The sequence below is a fragment of the Poeciliopsis prolifica genome, unplaced genomic scaffold (assembly GCF_027474105.1).
Source record: "Poeciliopsis prolifica strain line A6 unplaced genomic scaffold, Auburn_PproV2 SCAFFOLD016, whole genome shotgun sequence".
NCBI classification, from domain to species: domain Eukaryota; kingdom Metazoa; phylum Chordata; class Actinopteri; order Cyprinodontiformes; family Poeciliidae; genus Poeciliopsis; species Poeciliopsis prolifica.
Window position 1 is genome coordinate 1,358,041 of NW_026562391.1, and position 26,345 is coordinate 1,384,385.

General features: G+C 40.0%; 2 protein-coding genes and 2 pseudogenes across 3 annotated transcripts; 2 read left to right on the forward strand and 2 right to left on the reverse strand.

Annotated features, from left to right (window-relative positions):
• The first annotated feature begins 2,069 nt into the window (after window positions 1–2,069).
• Window positions 2,070–7,544, forward strand: LOC129367227 (uncharacterized). Of its 2 annotated transcripts, none has more exons than XM_055041534.1 (7): window positions 2,070–2,158; window positions 3,885–4,127; window positions 4,218–4,319; window positions 4,962–5,018; window positions 5,147–5,356; window positions 5,524–5,649; window positions 6,785–7,544. In XM_055041534.1, the coding sequence occupies exons 2-7, from the start codon at window positions 3,924–3,926 to the stop codon at window positions 6,824–6,826; spliced, it is 741 nt and encodes a 246-aa protein (XP_054897509.1). In that variant the 5' UTR covers window positions 2,070–2,158; window positions 3,885–3,923; the 3' UTR covers window positions 6,827–7,544. The 2 variants fall into 2 exon arrangements, with proteins under 2 accessions (XP_054897509.1, XP_054897510.1); XM_055041535.1 differs by having other exon boundaries at window positions 3,900–4,127.
• Window positions 7,545–7,791: 247 nt separating this feature from the next.
• LOC129367228 (histone H2A-like) lies at window positions 7,792–8,517 on the reverse strand (annotated as a pseudogene).
• An 818-nt stretch (window positions 8,518–9,335) lies between these two features.
• Window positions 9,336–9,883, reverse strand: LOC129367229 (histone H2B 1/2-like; annotated as a pseudogene).
• A 2,311-nt stretch (window positions 9,884–12,194) lies between these two features.
• On the forward strand, window positions 12,195–21,173 carry LOC129367158 (sialoadhesin-like). Its single transcript, XM_055041455.1, is given in 12 exon segments — window positions 12,195–12,246; window positions 14,179–14,532; window positions 14,644–14,865; window positions 15,538–15,804; window positions 16,169–16,426; window positions 16,509–16,766; window positions 16,847–16,975; window positions 16,978–17,106; window positions 19,054–19,359; window positions 19,611–20,075; window positions 20,237–20,448; window positions 21,141–21,173. Coding segments are annotated over 12 exon segments (2,685 nt in total).
• Window positions 21,174–26,345: the final 5,172 nt, after the last annotated feature.

Below are 26,345 nucleotides of genomic sequence, written 5' to 3' on the forward strand. Positions count from 1 at the left end.
ATAGATCTCGAGACGCCATAAACAGATATCAAAGCAAAGGTTAATCCCTGAAAGCCTATAGAAACGTTGAAGAGCCATGGGATTAAAAGTTCAAGTTTCAAAAAGATCGACTTGCCGTGTCGTTTTTCACCTCTCCCTCATATTGTATGATATTTCAATTAGTTATCCAACAGAAACAATAGTGAAATTATGATTATGTTATAAGCCAAAAGAGGAAAAGGTCTGGGCAAGCGGCACCGTAAATTCCTCTGTGACAACATTTACCTCAAGTTGTCTGACTCGACAACTTAACATGCAGCGCGTTCAGCTTAAAAAGAAAAAAAAAGCAGGTCATAACTGTTATTAGACACACAAACCACTGCATACATTTAAAAAATGCATTACTTCCCTGTTTTTGCGTGTTTTAATACCCTTATATATGAAAGTGTGGTCGGTTCTAGTCAGTGGTTGGGTTGTTGTGGCATCTGAATAAAGGAATCCAGAACGCCACCAACCAACACCATGAAAAAAGTGACCATCATCAGTGACATCACACTCTATACCTCTAAACACCTCAGCACCCAGTTTCTGGGTCATTTCAATAACAAAATTCTAAAAGAATCTCACACTCACATGACGAGCTGCTAACTGAGACTCATTTGAACCAAACCATTTCACCCGACTGGAGGTGAAATGGCAAAGCTTTGGTTCCGCTTTCAACTTTAAATATTCATCCGTGCATCATCTATACTTTCCTTGCAGGGCCATGGTTTAGTCCTGAGGACTAAACCAGTTTGAATGGTTTCCATCCATAATTAGCCCAGGCTGGGATTCGAACCCAGGACCTTCTTACAACGAGGCAAACGGTGCTACAAAATGCCCCGCTGTGCAGCTCGCTCATGTAAGACATAAATAAAATATAAATACATAAAATAGGTAAAAAATAAAACAATTATAATAATTTAAATTCTAGTTTTTTTATTAGTAGCCAGGCTTCTGTGAAATCTTGTTATGTGTCATGTGATTAATGACACATACAAGCCCCAACCTATGCTAAAGGCTAACAGGATGCACAGCTAATGGCTGCAGAAGCTCAGTTTGCTTTTCTGTAATGTTAAGTTGATTCTGACAGAATCACAGGAAGATGGGAGCTGTTTTCCTCCTCCAGTAGAAACTCACCTTTAGTGAGGACACATATTGCTGTACTCACTAAAGGTGAGGACAGCAATAGCAAACAGCAATATTCAGCAATAATAACAGCAATATATTATTTCAACAGCAATGAAAACTAAATGAGCAATGTTCAATATTATTACAACTTGACGCTATTTGATATGAATATCAACAACAGGAATAAAATAATAAAATAGAAGTAAATAGAAGAACTGACTTTAAAAGTTTATATATCACAGCATGTGATGACCTTAGAAAGAGGAACCACTTCCTTTCAGCAGGAAGAAATCACTTTTGCACCAATCTCTCCTGTTGGCTTTGCCTCCAGCACAGTAATGGACCATGTCACCAAGAGGAAACAGTTTAAACCTGGCTCATTAAACATGACAATAAACTCAGCGTTCGTCCACGCATCGCAAAACAACAGAGCAGCATTTGGACGCCTCTAGTGGTTTATCATGGAAGTGCAGCCAACAAATCTGAGATTGAATCTTCAAAACAAGACAGGAGAACAAGAATAAACTAATATAGTGGTCGATATTTTTTTAAATTCTTAATTCACATCCTTTTCTATTTACACACCAATGTCAGCTTCCCGTTTGAAGCTTAATGTAACGCATACTGTTTGACTTTGGGGCAATAAACATCCATATTCCCAGCAGTGACGCTCAGGAGTATCTATGTGTTGCCTTAATCGACCGTAGGGATTATGAGTTTCGCCCTAAAACTCTCCGCCCCAAATAAATCAGTAGAATAAAACCTGGAAAATAAATGCAGAGAATCTTGATTATCATTTATAGCAACAATTAAAAATACATGCATTTGTTTTCTCTGTTCCATGTTTATCGTGTTCTTATCGAAGATTCAGTTTCACAGTGGAGGAAGTGAAGTGTGAGATTTCCGTTTTCCACTGGGGACCTGAAGGCTCTCCGACCTGATGAGGAAAGTTCACTTCTTGACAGCAGCAAGATCCGAGTCTGGGTGAAAAGCGACCGACTTAAACCAGGTAAACAACTGGACTCTTCTCGGGTATTGTTTTGTGAGATTATATCAAGATTCGTTTTGTATGTTTTATTCCTTTTATTGCGCCGCAGTGAAGTAAAGAGCGTCACATATTTCCCGTTTTACAACTTAGTCAAGTCAGGTTTATCCTAACAGGCACATTTCAGCTAAAAGTGCTTTATATCATAAAAACACATAATACAGTCACCAATGATGAAGCAGGCAACAAACATATTTTGTTACATTTACTTTAGCAGCCCCTTTGGTTGTTGTTACATGTTGTTTATCATTGAGTTTGGAAACTACACACATTATAGTTCAGACAAAATGTCTTCTTTTTTTTTTTTTTTTTTTGTATTTGGCTGAACGATGGCGCAGTTAGCAGCATGCTATCAAACCCAGACTCTGGGTTTAATTCAGACCCACAGCCGTTTCTGGATGTTTTCCTGCTGTACTTCCTGGTTGGCTTTATCTTCTCGGACTTCAATAAAACTCTTCCACCTGTTTATCAAGAGCTGGGCGCGTCCTGACCGAGTTATGGATTAACTGGTGGCAGCTGGAATCTGGTTCTGCGCTCCACGCGCAAAAAACATGTTTGTTTCCGTGTGCGTGGAATTTTGACCCATTTACCGAAATGCAACCCGAGCCCATATTAACACAACTATTAAGGTCTTAAGTGTAACTGACTAGAAATACATTTTATCGCTGTGGTATTGCCTAATAGGTCGAAAAATATTGCCTGTATGAATAAAATCTACACACAAAGTTGGGTTGTCTAACAAAACAAATAGAAATATTTTGTGGTGTTTTTTCTCCCTTCTTTCGGAATAATAAAGAAATTAGGAAAACATCTTAAATGTGGAGAGAATATTACATGGCCATTCTTTGAAGAAGAGCGAAATGTCGAAGCTGCTGTTTCCGAGGGTCTTAAACGCATCGGGATTATGGGTCGGTGCGGCTTTTTAAAGTCGCACAATGAAAAATTAAAAGCTATAGTTTGGTTAAATTCACTAGTCATCTAGTTACACCTATAGGCTCTTCAACCCTGGACTATATTGTTCTCAACTAAAGCAGAATATTTAAAAACCAAAGTTGGGAAACAATCATCTGATTTGTGAAACTTCAATAAAGGGCTATTTCAGCACTTTTTTTTGCATCTGGACCACATGATAACTGACTTCCTCTTTCTCTGAAATTTGCCTCTTTTTTTCTTGTTTTTTGCTGTTTTCCACATTAACTCTCTGTTCGCCCTCCTTTTTTATCTTCAGGGCAGCGAGATTTGGCCTTGTTCTGTTTTTATTTCCAATTAAAATCAAATGTGTCGTATCTGAAATCGTTTCAATTTAACCATACATGCCTTCCAACTGGTCCTACTTATCAGACAGCACCGTAAGCTCCGGAAGCAAAAAGAGCATCCAAGCAAAATGATGTATGAAAGCAGAAAAATAATTCAAACTGAATCTCTCTCTGTTTGCAGTGACAGAAAGAGAGAGATGTTCAAATCAAAGAAAAGCAGTGAAATAAAAATGTTTACAAGTTTGTATTTTGCATGGTGTTAACCATTTTAACACCTGCTGAGGTCCAGTAGACTTTGAATCAACTCTTCCTGAATAATCCGACTGAATAGTCCAATGTCGTAAAAGGAGGAAAAAATGTTCACTTATCTTGCAGCTCACAAACTCTTTGCTTCAGTATATGATCATGTTTGGGTCCTTGTATTTCATTTGCAGCGGTGTATTTCCCAGAATTCCCTCTGTTGAACCTCCATCATGGCGTCCACATCCATCACCACTGTGGGTGGGGTCGTGATCGTAACACAGGTCATCCCCAAAGATGACCTCTCCATTCCTCTGGAGACTCCTGCCAACCCGACGGTCCAGGCTGAGCAGCCCGTCGTAAAGACCCTGCCGGACCCCTCCAAGGAAGACACTAAGGAGAGCGTCTTCCTGCGGGGGGAACCGCTGGGCCTCGGGGTGAGAGTCCGACACTGCAGGGACACCCAGTGACGAATGAAGACAACAACTGATCCCCTTGTTTTTTTGTTTTTATCATTTCTTTTCCAGGTGGTTCAGATCTTCATCGGCACGCTGTGTGCTCTCGTCAGCCTGTTGGTTTTATTCTCCAGGGCCATGATGATCTTCGCTCCGTTTTCCCTCTGCATTTTGGTGCGTAAATGCAAAACTGAGGATAGTCCGAGATCAGATAGCTATCAACTTTCCCATTGTGTACTCCTGAACCAGACCTCATGTCTTCTGGTTCTCTGATCACTTATCCCAAAGTGTCCTGTAATCCTCTAAAATGCTCCTAATGGACAATAATTCTCCAGGTTTCCTAAAAGGCCTTCCTGAATCACACTGACCTCGTTCCTTTCTGTCATCATCCTTTCCTTCACATTTTGCTGCCTCCTGCTGGTCAGGATTCAGAACAGTCTGCTCTTCTAGTTTGATAAATCCTTCTCTTAATTATCTGAATCTGTCTGTGTTGAAAACACGGCAGATGACGCCTTGCTAATCTGCAGAGGCAGTTTGTTCTTGGCCTTTTGCCAAAGGAAATCCTACAACTGATTAAAATCTGCTGCCACTCCATTTTTGCTTACAATTTGAGAAGTAAGACTCCTTCAGAGGTTTTGTGTCGTTTCATTCAGTGGTTCTTGTTGCAGCGCCACCACAGGTGCAATAGTGTTTTTTTTTTTTAAAGGTTTAGTTTGTTTGACACATAACTGACACAAAATGTATGTTTTGGTGAATAATGATGTCATAATGACTTAAAGTTTAATGATCTAAGCTGTAAATCCTGGTGTCTCTCAGTTCGTGCTGTCCGGCTCTCTGGCTCTGGCGGCAGGAAGACGGACTTCAGTCAGACTGGTGAGGTTTTGCCTCTTTACAACACAAAAACCTTGCAGTCTGTTTAACTCTTTTTGTATTTCACATGAAATTGCAGCAGTCAGTGTGTCTGGGTCTGTCTGTGTCTAAGTCGTCCCCCGTCTCTTCAGGTCTGGGCGTCTCTGCTGTCCAACGGGTTCAGCGTCCTGCTCAGCCTGGCGGCGGGGAGCTACATCTGCTTCCTGCTGGCTACCGGACCCCCCTCACAGGTCGTCTGCAACTTCCAGACCTCCAACGTCGACCTTCAAGCCTGGAACATCACCAGCAGAATGGTGGATGACTGGAAGCGGAGATGCCCCGGCCAACTGTGGAGACTGGACGTAAGTCTGAGCTGAACGGACGACTGGAGCGTGTCGAGCCAATGGTTCAGACACACCGTTGCCTGACCCATCAGATTCAGCCTCCTGAAGCCTGTGAGGGTCAGGGACGAGCGTCCGGTGTTTGTTTTTCCTCACCTGTCTTTATGTTTTGTCGCTGCATCTGTCAGGAGCTTCTTTACGGGCTCCAGGGCGTCATCCTGGTCCTGCTCGTCCTGCAGATTTGCGTCTCCGTCACCGTGTGCGTTCTCTCTGGAAAAGTCATCCGGAGCACCAGGCGTTACTCCATTATGGAGGTAAGACAGCGTCATTCCAAGAATCCCACTCCAAACAGGATATACATGTGTATGAAAAGTATTCAAGTCCTTGATGGTTTCACCATCTTAGTGGTGTTCAGAAAAACGAACACACACAATTGACAAAATTTGGCTTTTTTTAACCAAAAGAATGACAGAAAATGTTAATAAAATAACTAAAAATATTTAACCCCTTCAAATTAGTATTCAGTAAAATCGCTTTTGACCGCAATCACAGCATTTTATAGGAACTGAGTTTCTTTAGGCATGTATTATTTGTTATTTTATATTAAAAAAACATGCTAAAAAGTGTGGTGCGCTTTTTTATTTGGCACCCCGAAGTGAAAACATCGTAGATTCGCATTTGGATGCAGTCAGAGCTGGTATGTCTCTTATCTCCTTGACTGATCTCAGCCTGCCTGACATTTTCGCCCACAAAATGTCTCGCGCTCGGTCAAACCGAAAGGACGGTCACTGCAGATGTCAAGCTCACAGTCCTGCCACTGATTCTCTGTTGAATTTGGTTCTGGGCGTTGATTGGAACATCCTGAAAACATGAACACGCTTTGATACGAATCAATCCGTCGCAGCTGCGGCCGTGTTGCAGGCTGTGGGAAAACTTTCAAACTTTCACAAGTTTTCACGCTAGAATCCTCCTGCAGAATGTTTTGAGAGCAGAAGTAATTTAAAGAGAAAATGAGAAGTGAAAAGAAATAGGAGAACTGATGAGAAAGAGAAGAACGGATCGCAGCTGAACTTTCAGAAACCTTTTCTTCTGTTTTGGACTTGCACTCAGTTGAGACGTGCAGGATTCACATCAACTTTGTGACTCTATGAATGAAGCAGGCGGATAATTCAGATGTCAGTGGGCTGGAGTAGCTTGGCCTTTCAGTGTCTAAAATTTCAGACGTTTCCACCCGTCTCTATTTTCACTAGAGCATTTTTGAGACAATATGCTTCTTCAACCTTGATTTTCACCAAATCTTATACTTATCAGAGCTGTTAGACTGTTTCATTTCACCTTTGTTTGCTAATAATTAATTACTCCTTGCTGAAACAAGTAATAAATACAGAAACTTGGATGCGCTCCACGGGATGTAGATCTTATTTTAACGTGTTGGATTTTGTCCGGCAGGGGGAGAGCGACACCGGCAGCAAGACCAACCTCCGAATATAAACCGCCGTAGGAGAAAACCGTCTGCGTCATTTCAGATTATGGCATCAAACTGAAGCAGAACCACGACTCTAACATTACCTGCCTTCATCTTTTGTGATTTCTTTTCTCTTTTTTTTTTTTTTGTATGTTCACTATTTTGCCAGCTCAGTTTTACACCATAAACACGATCCACTTTTCTCTTTGAGTTGGGAAGTAAAGCCTCTATGGCTCCGATTGAAGGATTCGTTCTAATGAAACGTTCAGGTGAGTTAATTTAGAGCCGTCTTGATCCTGTCCTAGAAGATGAAATAAACGAATGGTTCCAGGAACTCAAGCACTCCAACCCACATCGGGAATTGTTCTGTGGAGTCGAGGAACAGAAGTAAATGCTATTAAAACCACGTCTTCAATTCTCCCCTCTTCTGTGTTTCTGGTACTCATGAACAAAAATGTGATTTTACATTAGATTAGATTGCATATTAGATATGAAACCCTCTTTTCAACACAGTTATGTTTTCTGGCAGTTTGTATTTCATGACATATACATGTAAGATCTTTTTTTTTTTTTATATTCAATATCATTTCTGAATGAAGGTGTTGAAGCAAAGTGAGCGAATGTGATTTTTCAACATAAGTTTCTCAAATAGAACCACTGGTTTAGCAAATTGAGTTGAGTTTGACTGGGATAAATAAATGACAGAACTTATTTTTAAAGAATTAAACATCTAATTTCTATTCATTCCTGCTTGTTGAATTTGAATTTTCATGTTGGACGTCCTGCATTTTTTACTTGAGTCTCTGAGCGTTCACATAGTTTCCTGAAACACATGGAAAATTATGCATTGAAGAGTTAATTTTGAGAAGTATGAGCTTAAATTGAAAAAATTTAAGCTCATGAAGAAAAAAAACTAATTTTTTTGTTGTGCTTTTTAAGGAGCATTAAAATTTACTTTGATGTGTCATAATATCAATCAGATGATCTGTAACAATTTGACATGCAGAATATTTCAATTTCCTCTCAAATGATAAATTGTTGCAACTTAATATTTTGTTGAAATTCCATTTTAAGTTTGAATCAAATAATTCAAAGGAAAAAGAAAAACCTGGAGGTCGAAGGTTTGATGTTACAAAATTAAAAGTATCTCGATTCATACTGGAGAGAGGACACAATGCTTTTTAACACTGTAGTAGATCTATACCATAATATGCAGTATCTTATAACAACCTTAAAATAAAACGAAATTAAACCTCACAGGAGTGCATTGCTCTCAAGATTACAGGTGAGTGGCTCTTAAAAGAGCCTTTGTGGGTCCAGCAGTGTTGACTCTACTTGGCCTTGGCGGCCTTCTCGGTCTTCTTGGGCAGCAGCACCGCCTGGATGTTGGGCAGTACTCCACCCTGAGCGATGGTGACTCCACCCAGCAGCTTGTTGAGCTCCTCGTCGTTGCGGACGGCCAGCTGCAGGTGACGCGGGATGATGCGGGTCTTTGTTGTCGCGGGCGGCGTTCCCGGCCAGCTCCAGGATCTCGGCGGTCAGATACTCCAGGACGGCCGCCAGGTAGACGGGGGCTCCGGCCCCGACACGCTGCGCGTAGTTTGCCTTTGCGCAGCAGCCTGTGGACGCGGCCCACGGGGAACTGCAGCCCCGCGCGGGACGAGCGAGTCTTGGCCTTGGCTCTGGCCTTTCCTCCGGTTTTGCCTCTTCCGCTCATCCTGAAGCTTCTTTCTGGTCAATGTGGAGCAGCGGCTGAAAGCTTGTCTTATAGGAGAGCAGAGAGAGCGGGAGTCTCTGGAACAACCAACCAGAAAAGCCTCCAGCAGAGCGGGACGCCCGACAGTTTGAAGGGACTTTTTCCTCCAATGAGCAGCGAGGACTGAGCCGGGGGGGAGGAGCTCTGCAGGCGGAGCTGAGCTCCAGGAGGAGCCGCTCACCAATCAGGAGCCCAACACGTCCAGAAGCGTCTCCTCCTCTCTGCTGCTCCATCACTGTAACAGCAGCGGCTCAAAGCTCCCGCTGACACTTTTCTCCGCGTTTCTAGAGAAAGCAGCAGAACATGGCGAGACAAACACAAAACCCAGGTCTTCAGATGTGGAATTATAAGTGAGGAAACCATCTTCATGAAAAGAGGAAACACGTTGATGCCATTTGTTATTCTGTTATTTCAACAGAATTGGCTGCAATGTGATGTAAATTCATGTCACTTAAATTGTGGCCTTAAATGTTTTGAGACCATCAAACAGCCTACCATTTCTGAGCATTTAACTTAAAGTTAAAACCTAGAGGTTTTAACTTTAACCATTTAACTTAGTTAAAACCTAAAGGTTTTAACTTAAAGTTAACTGCTCAAAAACAGTGGACATTGTTTTGCTGCAAATTATAACCCATTTGGGATTTTATGATCCATATTGCAGAGACAAGGAGTCAGTTTCCTTTAGAAAACAATAAATTATTTTAATTTCTACCGTCTATTATGATACTTTTAAATAGAATTACTATTCACTTGTTTTAAATTGTCAAAATAGCCTCGAGTCTTTATTATTCTTTAATATTTTTGTTACAATATTGAAATTAATCTGAGTAGAAAAGTGAAGGAGTTCAGCTCTCCAGTGTTGTGTGTGGCTCTTAAAAGAGCCGTTGTGTTGTTGTGTCCGAGCTGTAGCAGCATTAGCTTTAGCATTAGCTGGTCTACTTGGAGCTGGTGTACTTGGTGACCCTTGGTGCCCTCAGACACGGCGTGCTTGGCCAGCTCACCGGGCAGCAGGAGGCGCACAGCGGTCTGGATCTCCTGGAGCTGATGGTGGAGCGCTTGTTGTAGTGAGCCAGACGGGAGGCCTCGGAGGCGATGCGCTCAAAGATGTCGTTGACGAAGGAGTTCATGATGCTCATGGCCTTGGAGGAGATGCCGGTGTCGGGATGGACCTGCTTGAGCACCTTGTAGACGTAGATGGCGTAGCTCTCCTTCCTGGTCCTTCTCTTCTTCTTGCCTCCCTTGCCGGCGGTTTTGGTGACCGCTTTCTTGGAGCCCTTCTTGGGCGCAGACTTGGCGGGTTCAGGCATGTTTCCTCTCTGAGTTCACAGCAAACAGTGAGCAGCAGCAGTGGAGGGAAGCTGCTGTTATACAGAGAGAAACTCCTCCAGTACCGCCCCCTGGCTGTGATTGGCTGAGCCAGAAAACAGGGCGGGGCTGAGTTCAGCCGGAAGATGATTGGTTGAAAAGTTGCGCCTGATTTAACAGAAGAAAATCGGCGGGAGGAAACTGAACATTTTTGAATTTCAGAACAGCAGAGGTTTTGCTTCATTTTTAAGTTTATGACACACAGTAATTGTTCTTTATTAAGCAGAGACTACACCTATGAACACCAGTGAACTAGCAAATAAATTAAATAACCATGTTTCCAATGATGAAGTCGTGTCATTTTTTGCCTGAAACATCTTCTGGTGGTAAAAGGAGGTAAAAACAATACTGAGGTCCTTCAGACTGTACTCTGATATTTCATGTTAATATATTGATATGTAATCCCTCAGTTTATATTGATTATGTTTATCTGCTCATATAAAAGCTTAGAAAGTTGATAAAAATATGGGTTTGTTTGTGTTGCAGTTTTTTTTTCTGCTTTTTGCTTTTAATAAATCTTCATTTTTCTTATCATAATCAAACTCTTATATCTGGGAGTGTTTGTTTGATAAGCCTCTTTCAGTTTATTACACAAGTTTCTGATTCCAGAAAGGGTAATTATTTAAAAGCACATGCTGAGGTCTTAAAGTGGTTTAATCAAAGCCCCTCCTGGAGTCACTGTGGGACCCCATAGTGCTAAAACGTAGAGCTGACTTGAATTAAAACAGTCTGGGAAAACTGGAATAAGCTGTTTTCTTTAAATCAGACAAAATGGCTGTCAATCAACTCAACAAAGTTTGTGCTGGATTGTGCAGCAAATATTTTTGTTTGTGCTGCTATCATTCTAAAGATATTAAGAAACATTTTTCTAAAGGTCATCAAAGGTCAATGAATATCAGTTCTTTTATAAACAGTTTGTGCACTGATTTAAAGTCGTAAAAATAAGTGTTGATGATGACTGTTGATCATGAAATTGTGATGGAAACAGCAGACTAGATAGTTACTGTCCAGACCGACTTTTCGTACAGTTTGTCCAATAGCGCCCTCCGTTGATCAGAAACTAAATTACACCATCTGTGTTTTAGGAGGTGTCCAATCTCAATAAGACATTGTTCCCAGTGAATTTCATCAACGTTAAAATTAAATTATTCGTGTTCATAGGTTAGCAGTTCACAATTTCAAATGACATTCACAGATCCACTATGAACTGATGATGGGGTTGGTTGACCTTTGATGACCTCTAGAAACATTTCTTTATGTCTTTAAAATGATAGCAGCACAAACGTTTGGCACCAGTTTTGTCTGATTTGAAGAAGGTGGGGATATCAACATCACTGAGGTGGCATCCGGTTATTTCTAAAGCATTACATTCTCAGTCTATATAGCGCCCTCTATGGGAATGGAGGAATCCTGTTTCATGTGTGCTTTTGAATCTGGGTTTCACTTTTTATGCAACATTTTTAGTTGGCTTATTATTAACTTTAAATAAATTTTACAAGTAAGAATGGAACTTTTGTCTTTTTAGGTGAAATTTACACGAGAGCCTTTATTGACGGTTGCTGTAGTAAAGGGAGCCAATTAGAAATAACAATAATTTAAGATATGTATTATTATTGTTAAATGATAAAAAACAACCTGCCACTTTCATTCCACTTCAGTCATGTTGAGTCATAAAAAGTTTTTACAAGGTACAGTAGAAGATGAATGCAATTCAGAATATGACCAGGAGAGGGCAGCAGCTGAGGGGGACAACAGGGGGTAATATTTAGTTGCCAGACAAATGTAATAATATTTAAATAAATTCAGTGAGTAAAGGACGTTAATATCTGCCAGATATTTCTCCCTACCTTCCTTTGCTCTTCTTAGGAACTTCCTGGATTCACATCTTCTTTTTTCCTCGCGTTTCATCTCAAACAAACTTTTATCCACGTCAAATCCAACACAATATTTGGCCACATAAAGGATGATTTTTGAGAAATCCATTTAAACAATTAACAAAATATATAAGCATTATTCTTTAACTATAAAACTGAACATAAGGCATTTCTTGTTTTGTCTACATCAGAGTTGAAGTTTTTAAACTGTTCCCGTTTTTCAACTAGTTATCTGCTTCCATCATGTTCTCCCATTAGCCGTTCACACATACAGATGATAAGAGGAAGGAAACTGAGCTCATTCTCAACTACATCTTTGTGTCATTTGCATAAAGTTCTGGAGACTAAAGTAGAGTTTCTGCCTTTTTTGGTTCATTTAAAGAGATGAAAGGAGCAGCTATGAGTTCCTCTGCAGCGATCTGTGGAGTTATTGTCCTTCTCATGGCAGCAGGTAACGAGCAGGAAACTTTAACTAATCTGCATTTGGATTCACATTTTAGGAAATAAGAAAAAAAAGATAATTAAACAAAATGATTTAGGGAAAAAGGGTACTGCTTATCATATATTTATAAATCTGTTTGTTTTGTAAAGTTAAGAATGAATAAAGTTTATGAATAATCTGGATAGACTTTGATGAACATTTCTGACAGATTATGATTGACAGATTTTATGTATGTCAGTCATCTTTGCTAATATTTTATCAGCTCTGACTGGATGGACGATTAAAGTCAAATACCTTTAAAATTCACTGCATGAGCTTCCTCTCAGTGTTTCATATTTTAGATCAGATCTTTGTCGTGTTGCAAGGAGCTTAATGAAGATGTGACACAATGAAAACGTCTTCAGCTAAAATGATGAATTTTATTGAATTATTTTGGGAAAAGTAAATCATTTAATGCTTTTGAAGCACATGAATAAGTCATGAGTAAAAGTCAGTGTTACATTCAAGATAAATAAGAAATGTTCATCTTAGATTGACAAATATAGATTTGGAGTAAAACACGTTATGTGTTTTGTCCCCTAGAGGCCAAATTGAACCTGATACTTGACTTACTAGGATTTCCTACTAAATTGTGATGAATGTTTAAATCCAGAAAGCAAAGCGAGTCAAAGTGATAATGTGCACAAGAGTGAACCCTGTACACTGTAATAAACATGCAGAGCTAAAGAAAGAACAGACTCTTCGGTTCAGATATAGAGAAATAAGTCATTTGGTTTTCTTCAGTGTAGAAGAGGAACTTTGAGTGTGAGGGAAGTGTTAGAAAAATGTCTAAATGAAGGATATGAAAACACAGTTTACAAGAAAAACATTTGAGAGAAAACATTTATAGATCAATCTAAACAGGCTCCAGTGACAGAATGAGAGCAGCCTGCGTTTCTTCACACATCTGCTGTAAACTCAGTCAGTTCTCAGCAAATTGGGCTTCAATGTTGGCCCAGTTCAACTGAATGTTTAGGTCATCTGATAAATTTGGCTCCCATTGACATTTTGTGGGGATCAATAAAATACGTTTGAATATTAAACCCTGAACGGCCAACATGCTGTTGACTCGTCAGATTGATCTGACAGTCACTTTGTGTTCAGATGGTGAATGAAAACAGCAACTAGAGAGTCATGATGTGGAAACATCGTCTGCAGCTGCAAACACAGCAGGACTGACAGCAAAGCACCTCATCAGATTTATTGATGCATTATAATAACACCAATAGTTATAATTATGACTATAAAGCTATTCTTATTATTTTGTCTGAGTTCAGTTGGTTCACTAATCATCTCATCAATTAACAACCAATAATCAGTGATTGCTTTTAAATCCGGCTGGTTCAACTTGACTCTCCCAGATTCCAGAATCTGAACTGGATCCTGTTAATGACGGTGATGTTCAGGACCAGGAGCCACAAGTTCAGTTCTGCTTAAGGCCCCATGAAACCCAGAACTGCAAGGCCCCAGATGATTTATTTTAATAAGCACTGATGACATCACAATATATTGATATATTAATTGTTCATCATGCAGTCGATGTTTTTACAGTATTAACAGTTTTCCAGTCTTTTTTCTAGGAGTCAGCAACAAGTTAAAAGATGCAGAGTCGACTTGTTGTTTCACAAACATCCACTGTTAGTTTATTATTTATTATTATTTATTATTTATTGATATATTATTGATATTAACTTTGATTATTGATTTTAACTTTGTGTGGAAACTCGAGAGCGCATACGTTTTTTGTGTTGTACATTTTGTAGGCGAGACTCGGGATTCTTCAAATGTTAAAAGTTTTCAGCTGATACATATTATCATTTTGAAAATGTATTTCAGATTCATTAAAATATGTTTTCATGAACAGTTTATTTAAGGTTTATTTAATGTCTGTTTTTCTTCCAGATGTTTGTGGTCAGAATGGTTGGAGAGTGATTTATAGTCCTGACATTTGTGCCCCGAAAGGATCAACGGTGAAAATGAGCTGCAACTATTATCACCCAGCATATTACGACAATGTTAAGACTTATATAATGGAAACATTTTGGTTTACAAAACAGTTTGATGGAGGTTATGTGGATCTGAAAGACGACCCAGATTATTCTGGTCGTGTGGAATACCAATGCAAACACACTCCCTGCACTCTGAAGATTTCTAATGTGAGACAAACTGACTCAAATACGTACAAGTTCAGGTTCATAACAAACCATCCAAATGGAAAATACGCGGGTTTACCTGGAGTCTCTTTGTCTGTCACAGGTAACAGTTGCTATTTAAGTCCGTTGGTTTTGAGATGTTGCAAATATTACAGTTTAAGCTCTAAATAAATTTGTGTAATTTTCATGAGATTATGACTTTTTGTCCACATAGATCCACAGCTCCAGGTGAAAGTAAACAGATTAGATGATCCAATCAGGATCCAGCTGACATGTCACACTGACTGCCAGCTGCCTCGTTCAGTTTCCTACGTCTGGCTGGTGGATGGAGAAACACACAAAGAAGGAAACAATATTTTCCATTCCTCATTTAATACCCCACACAGATATCAATGTGCCATCAAAGGACATGAGGACGTTCCATCTCCTGCAGTGTGTAAGTTTGTATCTCTGTTCTTGGAAATATTTAAAGTACTTAGTTCAACAAAAAAATATTAATTCACCAGGCAGGTTTAGATCTAAAAATATTTAAATTCAACCAAGAAATGTGTTACAGTCACTGACTTGACAGGCATCTCAAAAGTTCAAAACATTTTTTGCAATTTCTGTTTTAAAAAAGAAAAAAAAAGCATCTGCTTTTATCTACAAAACCATCACATCAAAATCAATTGATTCTTGTTTCTTCAGCGAGGTCACAGCAGTGAAACTTGTCTCTGCACAAACCTTTCACACATCTCCACTGGTGGCTTCATTATTTATCTGGTAATAAGTTGCAAATCGTTGAGGTTGGAGAGCCTCTTTGCCATCACCCTAATCTGTTGCTCTCCACATATTTACCATCAGATTTCCTGTGCAGCCTGACAGTTTTCACAGTGATTCACTTTTTTCAATATTTTGTAATTGTTAATTTGTTGCAATTCAAATTGTGTTACAATAATCTGTTTCCCCAAAATGCTGCAAATAAATATCTCATTACAATAATGTGTAAAAATGATTTGAAATTAAGACATTTTGAATGCGATGCCACAAGTTTAGTACACTTATCTCTACATATTTGTAAATGTATTGATATTTGGGATTCTGAGTATTATTCTCTCGTTTTCTCCAGATGCTGCACAGACCCCCGTTCTGTCAGTGACCCCCTCAGAAACTGTTGAAGGCTCTGAAGTGACTCTGAACTGCAGCTGTGATGCTAATCCAGCAGCTAAATACAACTTTTACAGGGTGAATGGAGAGAAACATGGTCAACTTCTCATAACAGAAACACAAGCAGTCTTCAGCTCCATCCAGGTCTCTGATTCTGGGAGGTTTTACTGTACAGCTGAAAACGACCTTGGCAGCCGAACGTCTCCAAGTATCGATATTAACGTGAAATGTGAGTCAAATCCAATAGAGACTTTTTGTAGATTCTGTAAAAACTAAACAACATTTTTCACCCTTTTCACAAAAGATTTGTCAAAATGTAATTCTGAGCTGGATTAATCAGAAAGTCCTGACAGGAAGTTGAAAATGTTTTCAGTTTCAAGCGTGGCCTTCAGATTTTCCTGTCTGGTTTTTTTGATTTTCAGATTAAAACAGAAAATTGGGTGTTTGTCTGTTTGTAGATTAGACAGTGAGGCAAAGTTTTATTCTTCCAATTCCTGGGTAACCAGTTTATAAAATAAACTTTTAATATATTCTATGATATAGTTTGAAGCATACAAATCCAACTTCAGGTTTCATTTTGTTTCCTCACTCAGACGGTCCAAAGAACTGTTTTGTGTCAGTGAAGCCCTCTGGATCAGTGGAGGAGGGAAACCCAGTGACTCTGACCTGCAGCAGTGATGCTAACCCAGCAGCTAACTACACCTGGTACAAGGAGAATAAAATCATTGCTAATGGATCAGAGGTTTATCGTGTCCTTGCTGTCGGCTCTGAGAACAGAGGAAATTATTCTTGCAAGGCTCAGAACCTGCATGGAGGATGTAACTCTTCACCTCGATTTCTAGATGTTCTCTGTAAGTTTTCAGTTTTTTTTATATCAGGAAGTATTTCCATGTCATTCATGCTTAGTTAATGTCCTCTTATTGTTTTTGTCAGATGCCCCAAAGGTTCCCTCTGTGTCCATGACTCCATCAGGTGAGATCATGGAGGGAAACCCGGTGACTCTGACCTGCAGCAGTGATGCTAACCCAGCAGCTAGCTACACCTGGTACAGGGGAAAAGACCCTAAACCCCTGAAATCAAACAAAAATCTCATCTTCAGCTCCATTAGTTCAAAGGATTCTGGGCAATATTACTGCATAGCCGCAAACCAGAGGGGACAAAAGAAGTCAAGTGTCAATGTTGACGTTGCATGTAAGCAGTCGGACATTAAAGAACGTCTTCCACTAACTAACTTTATATTTCTGACATTATTATACTACTTTGTCTTGCAGATGCTCCCAGATCTCTTTCAGTGTCTCAGAGTCCGTCTGGTGACATCATGGTGGGCAGCTCCGTGACTCTGACATGTAGCAGTGATGCTAACCCAGCAGCTAACTACACCTGGTACAAGGAAGGAAGGAGGAACAAGAATCTTCAGGAGAACGCTTCATCATCACCAACATACAAAATGAACATCGTGGGATCTATCACTGTAAAGTCCAGAACAAGATAGGACATCATAACACCTCTGTATCAGTGACTGTTGTAGAAGGTAAACATTTCTCTTTTAAATCATCCAATGACCTTTATATGACCTTTATCCCAGGCATAGTTAGCGTACAAACTGTAGGCTAAACAGAGAATACAGAACAAAAACTCGGGATTGAATTTTAGATTGTAGCACAGAGAAGCTCGACATTAGCTTTACGCTACAGCCTGAAATTCTGCATGTTTATTATAAGTGAGGAAGTTAATAGAGATCAATCTGAACTTTCTGTTTAAAGATCAGCCAGGTGTAAATTTAGAACCAGATGAAACTGTTTCAAATTAATGCACTGGAAGAAACAAAATCACAAATTTATTTGGTTTGCAACTTGGCAGTCAAGATTGCTCTGGATACCGGTGCTATCACTAGGAGTTTCTAGAACTCGTTTCCTCTCTGCACCACCATGTCGATGGCGTCGCTCCTGACCGCCTTGGAGATCCTCAGGGCTTTTCACCGTGACCCGTTGATCTCCAGCACCACGTCTCCCAGCAGCATCAAAGCTGCAGAAAATCTTTATTTATTACACACAACTTTAACTTGGTTTCATTAAATAGAAAACATTAGGAGGATTTTCCCTCTAAGAAGTAAAGCATCACATTTTGAGTTCTGGGTTGATTTCTTAAAATTTTTTGTACAGTGTTAAAGATTTCTGATCTACGACACTAAAAAAATTTAATTATGAGAATAAAGTCACACAGAAGTTGAAACAATAAAGAATAAAGTAGTATTCCAAGAATAAAGTCATAATATTATGATTTTTTTCTTGTAGTATAGCTTATTTTTTCTTAGTAGGGCCCTAATACTCTGTGTTTATCACAATTTTTACTCTATTTTAAAAGTTAATCTGATTAAATTCCTGTTAAATCAGAATATAATCATTCAAAATATGTTCATCACATTTTATGAACAGAATCAGACTTGAGCTGTTTTAGAGTCTCTGTCACTTTAAATTCGAATAGGCTCCTTGTGGCCACGCCCATAACTCAACATTTACACTTGCGCCAAATTGGCTGCCACCAGGTGCACAGTTAGACAAAATGGCTGCTGCCAGGTGTGCAGATATACAAAATGGCTGCCACCAGGTGTGCCGTTATACAAAATGGCTGCCACCAGTGCGCAGTTATACAAAATGGCTGCCACCAGGTTTGCAGTTATACAAAATGGCTGCCACCAGGTGCACAGTTAGACAAAATGGCTGCCACCATGTGCACAGTTATACAACATGGCTGCCACCAGGTGCGCAGTTAGACAAAATGGCTGCCACCAGGTGTGCACTTAGACAAAATGGCTGCCACCAGGTGCGCAGTTAGACAAAATGGCTGCCACCAGGTGCGCAGTTAGACAAAATGGCTGCCACCAGGTGCGCAGTTAGACAAAATGGCTGCCACCAGGTGCGCAGTTAGACAAGCATACATCTTTGACCCTGAGTCAGACCCAAAGCAGAAGAAGTGGAGCCTCCTGCACAGCGAACAAGGACGCAGCTGGTGGTTTCTGAATTGTAAGTCAAACACAAAACTGTTCTAACAGTTGGTAGAGCTCGGTTTGACTTGGGGCCAAAAATGCAACATTTATTACATTTTCAGTCGTTCACTTCCACACTGCACTGTGTCAAACACACTAAAGATCAGACGAGTAATTCAAGTGTAGAAATATTGCTCACAAAATGAATATTATGTATAAATACGAATGCAACAGTTCAGTCAAATATAAATCTATCGTTAATCTCTTCATGCTAAATAAATTTATGTCATGCAGAACTGATCTGATCGTTTCCATTGCAATGATCAGAAGGAAGACCGTGGCACAGAACTACAATGAGTTCATTGATGAGGTCATTGATGACATCACATACATCACAATAGATCAAAGATGTTCTGAGCCTTTAAACGTTGGAATCTCAAGACATTGAACATTCAGGATCCAGACATCGCCTTCATTCTGAGTGTTTTGTAGCTATGATTAATTTCTCTGACGCTCTCGTGCCGTTTGCCCTGCCGCTCGGCTGGGGACTCGGATACATGATAACAACAGGCATGGAGAAAATGTTGGAATACTTTAGTGCCTCGGATTCAAATTTTGATGGCACGGACATGGAAGAAACCGACCCGGCGGGGAAGGTTTCTTCTCCCACTGAGTCTGTGAGGGTCCCCAACGACCAGGCTACCCCGGCTGGGGTAGCCCTCTCACCCTCAGAGAGCTCTGCCCCGGCTGGGGTAGTTCTCTCTGAGGAAGAGAGCAAACTCGTTGGGGACAATGCAAGTCTGGCTGATGAAGAGGTTTTTTTCATATTAAATGATATTCGTTTATGTATTATATAAATGTAATATTTTTGATTCACAGTAAAGGTGTTTTTCTGTGCAGCTGAAAACGGTGTACAAACTAATGAACCAAGATGTGAAGTAAGTTTTCCAGGGTTGTTGAACTTCCCCAGACAGTTATTTGGGAACTCGCTGTTTTTCCCGTGGCCTTCCTTGCATGGAGATAGAGTGTTTAGTTTTCACTTCCCATAGACATCACAGTGAATGAGTATACAAGGATCAATGGACCGGAGGGGGACGTTGACCTTTTGGAGCAAATGTTTTGGGCAGAAACCATGCAGATGACAGAAGCTCCACCGGACACCGAAGAGGACAGGAACGTTTCAGAAAACCTTTGCAAGTTTTCAAATAACTTGACTAACAGCTGGGTGAACGCCGCGTTACAATCTGTCCTGAATCTGAGCGAGACGAAGCGATGTCTCGCTCAGGAGAAGATCTTCTTGGAGGCGTCGCCAATTCCCTCCTGCTCTGGTTTAATTCTATCAGCAATTCGCAATCCCGGCAAACATGTTTCTCCCGAGGAGATAAATCCAATCCTGGAAGAACTGACAGCGAGGGACCTGGGAAAGGGCGGGGAATTCGAAGTAAAATCATTGGTGGAGCTGGTTTTAGTCTGGCTGGACTCGTTTGGTGGAAAGACCGACACAGAGTTGTTCAGTCAGGGCAGCTGCTCCACATGCCAGGCTAATTGTTTGGAGCTCTTAAGCAATGGCCATGTAATTGAACTGCCAACACCTCGTTTTGAGGACAACATCCAAACACTTTTAGACCGTGGTTGTCTTTAGGGCTCAAAACAATTTGTCCTGGCTGTGGAGCAGAGCTGAGTTACAAGCACTGCCTGACGAACAACAATGTGTTGGTGTTCCACCTGCCGCAGTCAGCCAGACTAGGCCAGCGCAATAAACTGACCCCCAACCAGTCCCTCACTGTACAGGGAGAACATGGACCAGAAGTCTACAAATTGTCATCGGTCATCTGCAATGGTTCTGACAAATCCAAATACTACACATGCATACCTCACGGAGCTCAGGTAGTAAAAGCCATTGATGATCATGTCTTCACTGCAGCGGCTGTCTGCAGTGAAGACATGAACAGGAGGGGATTTCTGTATGTCTACGAAAAAGAAAGGAAGAGATAGATTTGAATTAAAAGTTTTCTCCAGCCCCTCCTCTCAAAAGCATTAAAGGTGAGAGGAGCTAGAAATTTCTAAATTAGTTTCTGAAAATTTTCTGGGATGGATGGGTAAAAAGATAAGACAGGTTTCCTGTTTGCAGGTTTCTCTCCGGGCGCTCCGGCTTCCTGCCACAGTCTAAAATCATGACTGTTTGGGTAATTGGCCTGTAAATTCTCCTTAGATGTGAATAAAACATTAATTTTGTGAACAAAACAGTTGCACAGTGGCTCAGTTGGGAGAACTGTTGCCTTGCAGCAACAAAGTCCTGGGTTTGAATCCCCTCTCTCATAATGCTCTTCCCTAGAGCCTTTATTTCAGAATAAAAGCTCAGAAATAATTAAATGTATTTCTGACACGTAATTACAAAATGTCAGTCATACATTTTGTAATTAAATTTCATAAATGACATATAAAAAAGATATTTGCAGGTTTCTCTCCGGGCGCTCCGGCTTCCTGCCAAAGTCTGAAATATTGACTATATTATAAATATATATATATAAAAAGATTAGACGGGTTTCCTGTCTAATCACCTCCCTTCTCCCTAACAGGGTCGGGAGGTGCTGGTGCCTATCTCCAGCTGAATTCCAGGTGAGAGGTGGGGTCACCCTGGACAGGTCGCCAGTCTGTCGCAGGGCAACACAGAGACAAACAGGAAAAACAACCATGCACACACACACTCACACCTAGGGAGAATAAGACCAATTAACCTGACAATCATGTTTTTGGACTGTGGGAGGAAGCCGGAGAGAACCCACGCAGCACAGGGAGAACATGCAAACTCCGTGCAGAAAGACCACGGGCCGGGTATCGAACCCAGGACCTTCTTGCTGCAAGGCAACAGCACTACCCACTGCGCCACTGTGCAGCCCGGATCAATATCAGATTTATATTAATATTCTTTCTTGTTCTAATATGTTAGGTCCATCAATGTCAACGATCACCTGCAGGTTGGCTCTATTGATCCTCATTTCTATGCTTGTCCTCATTATTTCTATAAGGTAAATCTGTATGAAAATTTCATCAGTTGGGTCAATGTTTATGTTCTTCCTGATTTTCTGTGTTTTCAAATTGTTTTGTTTTTTGTTTTCATCCAGAACCCTGAAGACTATGAAAAAACCCCACAAAGCTTTCTGATCCTGTAGAAATGATGGAGATGAGAAGTGCTATTGAGATCACATAGTGATTCATTGATCAATCATTGATCTGTAATGAACCAATCGGCATATTTGTCATTCAATCACTGTACATAAAAAAAGTCGGACAGAAAAACTAAAAATATTCAATGCTGGATTTCACCAAAATGAAGTTAAATTTTTTTTAAAAACCCTAACCATAAAAAAAGACAATAAAAAAAAAACTGTTTGTACATATTGAGCCTCTGAGTTATAAAGACTGCAAGTAGTGAGAACAATTGTAACAATTATAATGAAATGTAAAAGAATCGAGCCAATAGCAGCTTGGCCTCAAAAGGAGGCCCTACCACGCTAATAAGTTATTGTGGTCTAAAACCAGGTGTTTCAGTTTCATTGTCCAACCCCTGTAGTTAACCTGTCACTTTCAAAATTTTGACTGTATGTCAAAGCAAAAGCTGCAAGAGCAAGATTCTCAAAACTTGGAAAGAATTACCCGAGATGTCAGCTTTATAGTCTTTGCCAAGGCAATTGTTACTCAGCTGGCCTCTAATGGAGTTGATGTAAGGTAATTGTAGAATTTAATTTTTTCCTTGTAGGAAACCTCGACGATAGTAAAGGTTGGTGACCTTGACCATTGTCGAGGTCTCCAGGACAAAGGTGACCTCGTCTTGGAGATCACCCAAGGATATATTTTGCTGATAGAACAGAACATCCATGCCTTGCTAATGTTTGAACTTAAAACTTGCTCACTGTATGATCTCTGTGCTTGGCTCATTTACACACACTAGGCTTCCGGAGGACCAGGATTTTAAAACATTAAAAATAATGCTACAATGCTTTATTTTTTTATACCAGTTCAGTATTGCTCTAGCCACACTTTCAACCATTAACATTTTTTCATGTTTATTATTTTATGCTAGAACAGTCCAGTCCAGTCTCCAAGCCAGTACGCATGAGTGGGCCCCCCTTGGGTTTGTAGTAGGCCATATGGGTAATGAGTGGTCATGGGTTTTATCTGGGCAAACCTCATGGGACACATATGGTTAACTAAAATGGGACCCGTATGGGCTGGCCATTTGGGCTAAATGTATGGGCCCTATTCAGCAACAATGTGGGCTAACTGGAAATGGGACAGAAATGGGCAACACTATTTGGGGCCCATGTGGTTCAGTATCATGGGCCCCACATGAGAAGCCCAATGTGGGCTGTCCACATTAAACTAACATGACATGAGCATGGGCTAACCATACATGGGTTGGACCTGGGCAGGAAAATGTAGCCCCTAGTACTTTTTTTCATGGTCTAAATGGGACAAAATTGTAGAACATTTTAATCGACAATGTGGTTACCCTGTCACTTTCAAACTTTTCACTTAACAGTGTCAAAGCAAAAGCCAGTTCAGTATTGCTCTTGCTACACTTTGAACCCCTAACTTTTTTTTCATTTTATTATTGCAGTCTGAATGTCTTAAAACATTTTTTTTGAAATAATCTGTTTGAATATATACGTAAACTCATATTCTGGTGCTTACTCAAAATTAAGCACAGAGTGGTCATGGTTGAGCTTAGTCCTTGTTTTATTTTTAATAATAATAAACTTTTTATTTTATTTTTATTATTATTTTTTATCAATTGGATGTTTAGACATCCATAGAGTTTACTGCAGCCTGTTCGCAGCAAGATTTAAATTTTTATTTGGACAAATAGTTCAGATCAGACCATTGTGAAAAATATCACAAAATGTTTAGAAAATAAACAAAACTCATTAGCAAGTGAGAGACAAGAGTAAAATTTTGAGCATCTGTTTTTTCATATATTTGCAAACATTTTCCAAGTCATCAGTATAAATAAAAATAAAAAATAAAAAAACGTAACATTTCTGTTAATGATTCATTTGGTTCCAATTACCTTTTTGTTCATTGTTTGCTCTGAGGCACCGTTGCCAATAAAGGTTGGTGAATTGAAGTACCGGTAGGCACTTTACACATCCACTGAAGAAAATAGTTCCAAAACATATTTGAATAAGGAGGACAACGAAATGTATTTATTTACATTGAGAACTTTTGCTACATCGGTTTTACATTTGTTAAACCGATGTAGCACTCTCAAAAATTAATCTTGTGTTTCTTGGAAAACGTAAAATGACCCGCGGATGGATATGCGGTTTCAAAATCAAGCCTGTTCTCTTCATCAGTCCGTTGGCGCGGAGTCTGCCGGCTGATCTACGAAAGAATCTGTAAGTACATTTCTTCTGTTTTACCTAGTACCAAATTTTAGGGAGAGATTTTAAATCGCTTGTTAAAAAAATTGTTGCTCGTAACAAATCGGACGACAGTATCCCAAAAGAGACTTAATTGTTATTGTTATTTTTGCTTTTCTTTAGGGTGATACTTTTTCTGATATTGCTAACACACACAGCTACACACAATAAGCAGATTTTAGTGCAGACCGATTTCAAACGCAGCGTTGTGGGCCAAACCATTTTCAAATACCGCCGCCATTCTATTTGTTGAGCTGCCATTGGTTCATTTGAGCGCCAACGAGGCAGAATGAAATCGGTTCACTGAAGAATCTATGTTGCTAGCAGAGGTTGTTACAAAGTGTCTGGACACAATAAAACCATTTGTATGATTTAAAAAGAGTAACTATTGTGCTTTCATTCTATGTACTTGGGCTTTTAATAATCTTTCTCACAGTCACATCAGCATGCATGGGTGGGTCTCATGTATGGATTCAGGCTGGTTTGGCTGGGACCCATGCAAGATTATTATTGTCGTTTTTTTCAATAAAACTGCATTGAATCGTTTAGCTTTGGGCTATATAGGTAATGATAAGAGGGCATGGGTTTTATCTGGGCCAACTGCGTGAGGCTCAAAAGGTTAACCGAAATGGGACTCATATTGTTGGCTCAATTGGGTTAAATGTATGGGCCCAATTCAGCATTAACGTGGGCTAACTGGGCATGGGACAGAAATGGGAACACTATATGGGGCCCATGTGGTTTCAGTATATTGGGCCTAAAAGGTTTTTTGTAAATAGGATGAAGGCATTGTAGTTCATATTTTTAAATTCTTTTTTTAATTGTTGTGTGACACTTTAAAGCGTTTTGTTATGTCAGAGTTTATTTCAATCTGCCGCTATTGTGTTGGTCTAGAGTAGTCATCAGTCAGGGTTCCTGTGTGTGTATGTGAGTGTCGCATCTTATTTCAGCGAGGATCTTTGTGAGGAGCCGTGGAGCTTGGCACAGGTGGAGGAGCAGCAGAATCTTCAGTCTACGCTAGATTGACTGAAGATTCTACTGGTGTATGCTAGATGGTTGCATACACCGATAGTCACTCTGGCCTCTCCTGTTGTGAACAGTTTTCTGAGAACGTTTCTGTGTCTACTAGAAGTCACCTGGTCTCTGTGTTTGTTCGATCCTAGGGGTTTTTGTCGCCTCATTCGAGAACTCACCAGTGAATACCTGCCTGCTCGCTCCGCCGATTCCACTGCCTCCACTCCACCCTTCGAGCTTCCAGCTCTCTTCCATTCCCACCTCGCATTTACCTTCGGAACCGCTGCACACCCTCTCTCAGGAACCTGGCATCTCACACCCACGCCTCGAAAGACCCGCACCGAAGTAAGCCTGTTCCTGTTTCCCCTCCGATCACTCATTCTAAGCCCGTCATAACTAAGTTCTCGTTTCAGGCCAACCTGGTCGAGTGGTCCTCACCCTTCCGCTGATGTCCGGAAATAGATTTTATTTTGTCCTGTTGTAAATAATCACTCACTCATCCCTATCCAACGTGTGGTTACTGCATGTGGGTCCGTAAATTGAAACCCATCATGTCAATCAGTGGCCAAGCCTGAAACAATATTGAAAGATGAAGAAATTCTTTTTGATATTTTTGCAATATTTAGCTAGCAGTTATGTGAAATGTACTTATATTTAATTGTAGCTCTAATTTTTTTATATGTACAATGTTTTAGGCTTTATTAGTTACATTTATAGTGATTTTCTAAACTTCTCTTAAGAGTAATACTACTGTCTTAGTCCTGTCACGTTAACAAAGAAATTAGGATAATTGCAAAACTGTTCAGTGTTTACAATATAAGGCTTCAGTAGTTAATCTATACAAAGGCTGTTTTGCCTTAATTTTTTTATTTTTTTGAAAAGTCTAAATGTTATATTGCACTAATAAAATATATATTTTTGCAGGCTTCAAGAGGATCAGCGTGTGAAGATCACTTTATAATGATTTGAAAAAGGTAGATAAATATGTTAGTAAAATTTAGCACATAAGAGTGATATAATGACAAACTGATGAACAAAAACAAAATGTTGTCCTGTTATTGTCATTGTACTTAAGGTTGCCATGGCTACAGAAATTGGAGGAGCATCCTTAGATGACACAATACAACCAGCTGTGCGATTCCTCATGTCCCATGAACTGGAAGTCCAGTTCAACCTTTTTGGCCAACATTGGAAACAAGCTCTTGGACCTGCGTCTCTTTGATGTTTTGTATGGTAAATATCAGTTTTTATTGTCAGAGTAACTTTTTTTTTTCACTTTTCTTTCTTAAACATATGTTAATTTATTTTGGTTGTTTTATGCTTTTGTTTGTTATTTTTAGTAATGTT

Excerpts from the sequence above, each read along its gene's own strand:
- LOC129367227 (XM_055041534.1), top strand. The coding sequence starts at position 3,924 with ATGGCGTCCACATCCATCACCACTGTGGGTGGGGTCGTGATCGTAACA. Across the intron at positions 5,019-5,146 it reads GACGGACTTCAGTCAGACTG|GTCTGGGCGTCTCTGCTGTC; the intron begins GTGAGGTTTTGC and ends CCGTCTCTTCAG. Across the intron at positions 5,357-5,523 it reads GCCAACTGTGGAGACTGGAC|GAGCTTCTTTACGGGCTCCA; the intron begins GTAAGTCTGAGC and ends TGCATCTGTCAG.